Here is a 7,958-nt window from a genome sequence, read left to right on the forward strand (position 1 = left end):
TGCTTTGGTCAAATCTAGCTTCTTGGGAGGTGAGAGAAAGGTCAATATAATACTAAATACAATTATCTTCAAGGTGAATGCAACACAGGGCACTTAAGCAACATAGCTTGTTTACTTAAATGAACTAGAGCTTCTGTGTGGGATCCATCCAATGCATGGTAATAGTCTAGTGAGCTTCTACTTTCTTTGAAAGTTTGGATTTCATATGTCTGACCAAATCTTATAGCACACTCTAACTAAACCAGACTGACAATGGAAAAAAAAAAAATAGCCTAAATTAATTTCAGGCTGACTTTGGTAAGTCTTTCAAAGAAAATCTACACAGCAGCAGAATCTGGGATATCAGCATAACAGTGTTTTGGAAGCAGATTGTTACTCTTCTACATGGGTTAAATCCATAAACATAGCCTCTTGATTCTGGCCTTCCCTTTTTACCCCAACACACACACACACACACACACACACACACACACACACCCAACCCCTGTCCTCAAATGTGTATGCAACACAGAGGCTGATTATAGTTTCAGAAAAACCTTAATTTTTTTTTCTTTACTCTAGAACCATGCCTGTAATGCCCTCATTCTGTAGTCTCCTTCAGTCCCTCCTCCCCATCACCCTTAATAAAATAAAATACAATAATAGCAGCACGCTAAAGTACCCAATATGGTCAAAGTGCAAGCTTGGTTAAACAAATTACAATAACCTTTAATAAAGATGTGCTGAATGCATCCTTTTCTTATTCATTACATTCAACTTCATATTGTATGGCCAAGCCACCATCAGAGGAAGCATCATTAAGTGCAAATCTTATCATGCCATTCCTCTGCCTAAAACATTTTGGTGGCTACATATTGCCATGACTAGTACTAGAGCGAAAAATAAACATACTTTTTGTTTAAAATGATTATATTTGGGGGACTGTTTGTTCCTGCAGCCTATCCTGACAGTCTACTGGAATCTGAAAAGGACAAAAAAAAAAAATGTTATCAGTAATAACCAACACTTTCTCAAGAGTCCTAATTCTTAAGTCTTATTTTATTCTTCAGATGATGCATATTTACTACAAGGACTTAATATAGAGGAACTATATCCAGAGACCTCTAGTTTCATTACTTATGATGGGTCCATGACTATCCCACCCTGCTATGAGACGGCAAACTGGATAATAATGAACAAACCTGTCTATATAACCAGGATGCAGGTGAGTTTCTCTGTGGTCTTTTAGCTAGTGGGGAAGATGATGTGAAGACTGGCTGGGTTTTTGGAGTGCTTATTGTAATTATTTGCTTTGACTGCTTTAACAAAATACCACAAATTTGATGGCTTAAACTGAAACATATTACCTCACAGTTCTGGAAGCTCTAAGTCCAAGGTCATGCTGTCTGCAGAGACATTTCCTTCAGATGAAGTAAGGAAGAGTTTGTTCTATACTTATCCCCTGGTTTCTGGCAATTTTCTGAAAAGCTTTGGTATTCCTTAGCTTATAGAAGCATCACCTCAATCTCCCTTTATCTTTACATGGCATTCTCCCAATGTCTGTGTCTCTTTGTCCAAATCCCCCTTAATAAGAACATCAGTCAAATGGGATTAGGGTCTACCCCAATTAGTCATATTAGATTAGGGCCCACTTCAATAACCTCATTTAATTACATCTATAATGATCCTCAAAATTCAAAAAACAAAGATCATAGCATCCCATCCCATCACTTCATGGGGAAACAGTGAAAGACTTTATATTCTTGGGCTTCAAAATCACTGCAGATGGTGACTGCACCTGTGAAATTAAAAGATGTTTGCTCCTTGGGAGAAAGGCTATGGCAAATCTAGACAGCATATTAAAAAGCAGAGATATTACTTTGCTGACAAAGGACCATATAGTCAAAGCTATGGTTTTTCCAGCAGTCAGCATGGATGTGAGAGTTGGATCATAAAGAAGGCTGAGTGTCGAATAATTGATGCTTTTGACTGTGGTGTTTAAGAAGACTCTTGAGAGTCCCTTTTACTGCGAGGAGATCAAACCAGTCAATCCTAAAGGAAATAAATCCTGAATATTTATTAGAAGGACTGATGCTGAAGCTGAAGCTCCAATACTTTGGCCACCTGATGCAAAGAACTGACTCATTGGAACAGACCCTGATGCTGGGAAAGATTGAAGGCAGGAGAAGGGGACGACAGAGGATGAGATGGTTGAATGGCATCACCAACTCAATGGACATGAATTTGAGCAGTCTCTGAGAGATGGTAAAGGACAGAGAAGTCTGGTGTGCTGCAGTCTATAGGGTTGTGAATAGTTGAATACAACTGAGTGATTGAACAGCATAAGGACCCTATTTCCCAATCAGGTCATATTCTGAGGTACTGAGGGTTAGGGCTCTAACATTTGCATCTGTGGGTTAGACAATTCAGCTCATTACACCTATTTTTAAGGAATTAGTATCTGGAAAGACTGAACTTGAAATAATTATAGATGTGCCCTACCTGCCTGAGTGAGAAAGGAATAAGGGTTAATTCCCAAAGTGTGCTCTACCAACTCTAGTATTCAAAAAGCAGATGAGCAAAATGGATGATATTGTTGAATATGTTTGAAAAAACTGTACCTAAAAAGAGCCAAATTAGTTTCATTGCTGGGAGACTTCTTAGGGTCTTTAGAATGGTAATATATGTCTATCTCCAAGAGGAGGCAATATGATGTGTAGCATTTCATAAGTATATTTGAATGTAGGATTTTTTAGAGCTTCCCACAATATTCCTTGTTGGGCTAGCTAGCATTTCTCAGAACTGGATGGGAATCAGGAAACCTGGCTTCTGAGATCAGCTTTGTTAATGGATCATTATGTACTTCTAAGCCTGTGGCCCCACTTCTGTGAAGTGAATTCTCTTCTTTATAATGAGGGGGTAAATTACATTAGTCTATCCTGTGGTTGTGAGGGTCTATAAAAGCTCAGAGGAAACACAAGCAAAGGAAGCAAAACCAAACTCTTTTATAGGACATGTACTCACAACCTGACAACTCTTTGAACAATTTGAAGTGCTTGATGCTATCTCTGTTTATTGGGATATTTTAGTGACAAGCAAACCCTTTGGGATAACTTGAACTTAGAAAAAGGATTTATTCATGACATCCTGGGTCATCTTATGGAATTTAAGATCAGAAAGTGATGTCAAGAATTCACTGGAATCAAAACTGCAGAAGCCCTTTCACTCTGCACTCTCCTGCTCCCTCCTGCACCATGGTTCATCCTCCTCTATGCTAGAGAGTTTTCTTTAGTTTCACAGTCCTGGGTGGAACATGGCTGAAAGCATTTTAATCCAGCTCTTGGTCCTGATAGTCACAGAAAAATAACTTAATTAATCCAACTTAGTTTAGCTTTGACTCCTGTACCAGTCACTATAGTTTTGATAATACTCATATCAGAAAATAATTCCCTTAATTACTCAGCTTCAGGGTCTGAGAGTGAGAAGAGTCTCTGGAGAATACCCATTTGGGTTTTCTCCTTTGACGATGTGTCATAGGACAGAAAATAATCACTGACTTGTCCAGAGGCACACCAGGAACAAGTGAGCTTAAAGTAAGGCTCTCTCCAAGCATGGAGGCATCAGTGGGTTGTACCAACTGAACCCATGGATCAGGGTCTGTGGAAGGCTCAAGTACACTTTCCCACACAGCTGGCACTACCCAGGCTGGCCATGGTCTATGTAGTCTTACTTCTTCCATACTACATGTAAGAGGATGGGTGGATCTCACAGCTGTTTCTCTCCCCTCAGATGCATTCCTTACGCCTGCTCAGCCAGAATCAACCATCTCAGATCTTTCTGAGCATGAGTGACAATTTCAGGCCTGTCCAGTCACTCAACAACCGCTGCATCCGCACCAACATCAACTTCAGTTTACAGGGGAAGGACTGTCCAAACAACCGGGCCCAGAAGCTTCAGTATAGAGGTGGGTTCAGAGGGCAGTAGACACAAGTCACTCTAGTCTTCTTACTTAAACCTACTCTGAAAGGCTTTGAACTATCTCTCTTAATAGGAATCATGATTGTAAATGATATTTTCATGGTGCTTTTCTACTGAAAAAGTTTTTATGTCATAATCAGAAACACAGATCAAATCTTTAAACCTTGTCTAGTACAGACAAGATAGCATTTTTATCACCATTTTACAGAAGAACCCAGAGAAGCTGATTCCCCTAAAGTTATGTGTTAAAATAGGACAACTAGAAGCACTGAAACTTTTAGTTATATACAAATAGATTCCTTTTCCCCTAGAAGGTGAGCAAATAACTCTACATACCAGGTGGTTAGGGCCCAATGAGATATGTGTCTGAACACATCTTTTTCCAGTGCTTTGTGTCTAGAAGTGATTAGAATTCCTACTAAAGAGGGTATTCAGGGTGCCTCCCACCTTCTGTAACTCACATCCAACCCACTCTCTTCCCTTCTACACACTAAGTACCTATTGAACATTTTTGTAAAACCCCAATATGGAAAGGAAAGTGGAGATGAGTCATGGAGATGTCTTCAACCAGGAGATAGGACATCAGAGTTCCAGGCCTGGTTCTGACACTAATAAGTCAAATCATTTACCTCTCTAGCCCTGGCTCCCATGACAGTCTTTATACCAGCTACATCATGATTTGTTGTGAGGAGAAAATGAGAGGCTGGATAGGGAAGTCTTTTGTACTGATAATATGTTACTTGAATATGGGGACTGTGGATGTTACCATACAACTTTTAGAAGCAACTACCACTACTAGCCTCCACCGTATCACTCGAAATTCCCCCAAATTTCTTTAATTTTCTCTCTCTTTCAGACATACCCAGAGTACTAAAACTATAATTTCTGTTTCTTTCCATCAAGAAATACTCAACTCATTCATTCATTGAGCCTTCCCTTTATTCAACATCTATTTATTATGTACCTATTATGTGCTAGGCTTCCCTGGTGGCTCAGCTGGTAAAGAATCTGCCTGCAATATGGGAGACCTGGGCTTGATCCCTGGGTTGGGAAAATCCCCTGGAGAAGGGAATGACAAGTATTCTCCAGTATTCTGGCCTAGAGAATTCCATGGGCTACACAGTCCATGGGATAGCAAAGAGTCAGACACGACTGAGCAACTTTGACTTTGACTTTCACTTATGTGCCAGGCAGTTAGCTAGGTGATGAAGATATGACCTTATCCCTACAGAACTTATAGTCTAAGAGTTGGATCAGCTAACATTTTCTGCAAAGGGCCAGATGAGAAATATAGATTTTGTGCTCTGCTGTACTCTGATGTAATGTGAAAGCAGCCACAGACAATATGTAAATAAATGGGTGTGACTGTGTTCCAATAAAACTATATTCACAAAAGCAGTTCACAGCTGGATTTGGCTTGCAGGCTGTCATTTGCCCACCTCTGGTCTAAAGCAACATCATGCACTATAGCTTCTTGACACAATGGAAATGTTCTGTGTCTGCATTGACCAATATGGTAGCTACTGGCCACATGTGGCTATTGAACATTTGAAGTGTGGCTAGTATGACAATGCAACCAATAGTTTTAATTAATTTAGATATATATCAGCCACATGTAGCTAATGACAATACTATTAGATATCTCAGGCTCAGAGGCTCATAAGAAGGTGGAGAGGATAGTTGGGATACATACAAGTAAGCAGACATTTAAAAACTGTCCCTTCCCCTTTGGAGTAAACTGCCCAACCCGTGTGCAAATTCATCCAATTATGCCTTGTTTTGTGTCATTCATTTTGTTTTATTTCTTTCTTTCTCTCTCTTTCCAGTAAATGAATGGCTCCTCAAGTAGGGAGCCAAGCCAAGAAGAATTCCACCTCAGTGAAATGCTACGACTGTGAATTGATGTAACCTGAAATGTCCCTCTTCTTTCTTCTCTCTCCTTCCCTCCTTCAAGCTTCATTCACTCTTTGGATTGGCCCTTCCTTCATGAAAAGTGTCTGCAAAACCTTGGCAGAGGAGTACATCTCTTACACACACTCATAAATACACACACATGCAAATATATCTACATACAAACACACTCACACAGCACCCAAGATGGGAAGTCAAGTTTCAGAAACAAAAGCCTCATTCATTAAAGGTTTTAGAAGAAAATAACCAACTAACCTGAGTACAATTTTGATACTGTTTTCTGGAACAAGTAAATCTACCCAATGAGACTTTTCAGTCTTTGTACATACAAAATTCTTCTGAGAGAGAGGAGAAAACACAGCTCTGACAGCATCAAGTGGACTTTGTTCTTTGCATCAAATGATCTTGGATAGTGTCCTAAGATCCTTTAAGGGTGCTGGTAACAGGTGAGCCAGGATAAAGTTAGCCAACGATGCATTTCTAGATTATGATTCTTCCATTTACTCAGCAACTCAAAAAGAAAAAGGACAGATATTGAAGAGATACCCATTGTGTATGTGTGTGTGTGTGTGTGTGTGTGTGTATATATATATATATACACACACATATATATGTATGTGTATATATATATATATTTCACCACAGACTATTAAAAAATTGAATTATTGCTCCTTTTTGTCATATATCTATACTAGGATTTGCCAAGTTCAGATTGTTCCATTGCTGTTTCTTGTTTTCCAAAGGTCATACATTGTGTTTGGTTATTGTTAAAAGCTCAATAAATGTGTTTAACAAGTTAATTTCATTTTTCTTGCTTTGATCTATTCTCCTTCCTTACAGGCTAAGCTCTGTCTTCATACAACTGCATTCTTGCTTTTACTTGTTCCTTCATCTATGTTTTATTAATTTGCAGACAGTTTTTTACTGAATTTGTGGCAATCAGGAATGCATTTGATAAGCTAAGCATAATTTTAATTCCACTCCATGGCTTGATCATGCATAGGAGGTGAGCTTCATCCTGAGATAGCAGGCAACAGATTTCCTGCATTTCAAAACTTCTACCCCCATGCCAATGATGCCCCCTTGAAGGAATGCACTTTGCCTTGTAAATTCTTGGGTAAGGGGTGTCTTTTCTCTCCAGGTGCAACTGGATCTCACAAAGTACAAATGAATGCCTTTCTTTTCTTGTTTATAATGGTCACTCACTGTGTTTGGTTACTGTCAAGAAATCAATAAATGTGTTTAACAAGTTGCTCAGTACCCCTGTCTGAGTTTATTGAAGAGGACAACGTTCTTTGCTGAAGCCTCTGAGTCCTGCTGGGTCCACAAGCAATTGTATTATGGCCAGCAGGGCAGCTGAAGCTGCCAGAACAGCCCATCTGTTTATATTCCTAGAGCCAGATAATTAATACCCTGTTGAGAAAGCATATAGGTTTAGCTGCTGGAAAGGAAGACTTGGATGTTCATCCAGAGGCCAAATTAAAAATAACTTTCATCTCTTATTTCTGTTATAGCCTCCAGAAAGTGGGAAAACACAAGCATGCATAGTCTGTGTACATGGGAACATTTACAAATATGTCAAAAACTTCAGCCAGGTAGCTAGGTTCATTGATGAGGGAAAAAAAAAATCTGTCATATATTTCATATTTAAAATAATACACTTAATTGGATTTTTTAAACATTTTACACCAAAATGATGATGGATTTAACCATGATGACATGTGACCCTGTATCTAAGCATCACTTTTTGCATAAAACCAGATCTTCCTGAAAATATTTAGGGTGGGCAAATGGTAGTCTTTCTCTGTATGGCTTGCTGCCTTCCCTCTGAGTCAAAATATTCTTTAAACTGCAATGAAAAGGAGTGATATATTGTATCCGCCAGGCCTAACTTCAAATCTTTAGTGTACCATTTGCCTACTTGCTATGTGTGATCCTAGGCAGGTTGCTACTTCTCTGATCTGTTAATTGGAGATCCCAATAATTGCTTCTATGAATTAAGAGGCCTTAAATGCTACATAGCTGATTAAAGCAACTCATAAAATACCTGCAATGATTGTTATATAAATAGTGTCTATAGAGCATGTGTG

General features: G+C 39.0%; 1 protein-coding gene across 7 annotated transcripts in view; it reads left to right on the top strand.

Moving 5' to 3' along the window:
- Positions 1-7,120, top strand: part of CA10 (carbonic anhydrase 10 (inactive)) — a 797,854-nt gene extending 790,734 nt beyond the window's left edge. For all 7 annotated transcript variants that reach the window (XM_086355692.1, XM_086355694.1, XM_086355693.1 and 4 more), the window contains 3 exons: positions 1,050-1,204; positions 3,769-3,943; positions 5,784-7,120. In XM_086355692.1, coding sequence (XP_086211818.1) covers positions 1,050-1,204; positions 3,769-3,943; positions 5,784-5,806 — 353 coding nt within the window. In that variant the 3' untranslated portion in view covers positions 5,807-7,120. The remainder of the gene's footprint in view (positions 1-1,049; positions 1,205-3,768; positions 3,944-5,783) is intronic.
- The last annotated feature ends 838 nt before the right edge of the window (positions 7,121-7,958 follow it).

The sequence above is a fragment of the Bos grunniens genome, chromosome 19, assembly GCF_055505025.1.
Source record: "Bos grunniens cultivar Pamir isolate PY7600 chromosome 19, Bosgru_T2T1.0, whole genome shotgun sequence".
NCBI classification, from domain to species: Eukaryota; Metazoa; Chordata; class Mammalia; order Artiodactyla; family Bovidae; genus Bos; species Bos grunniens.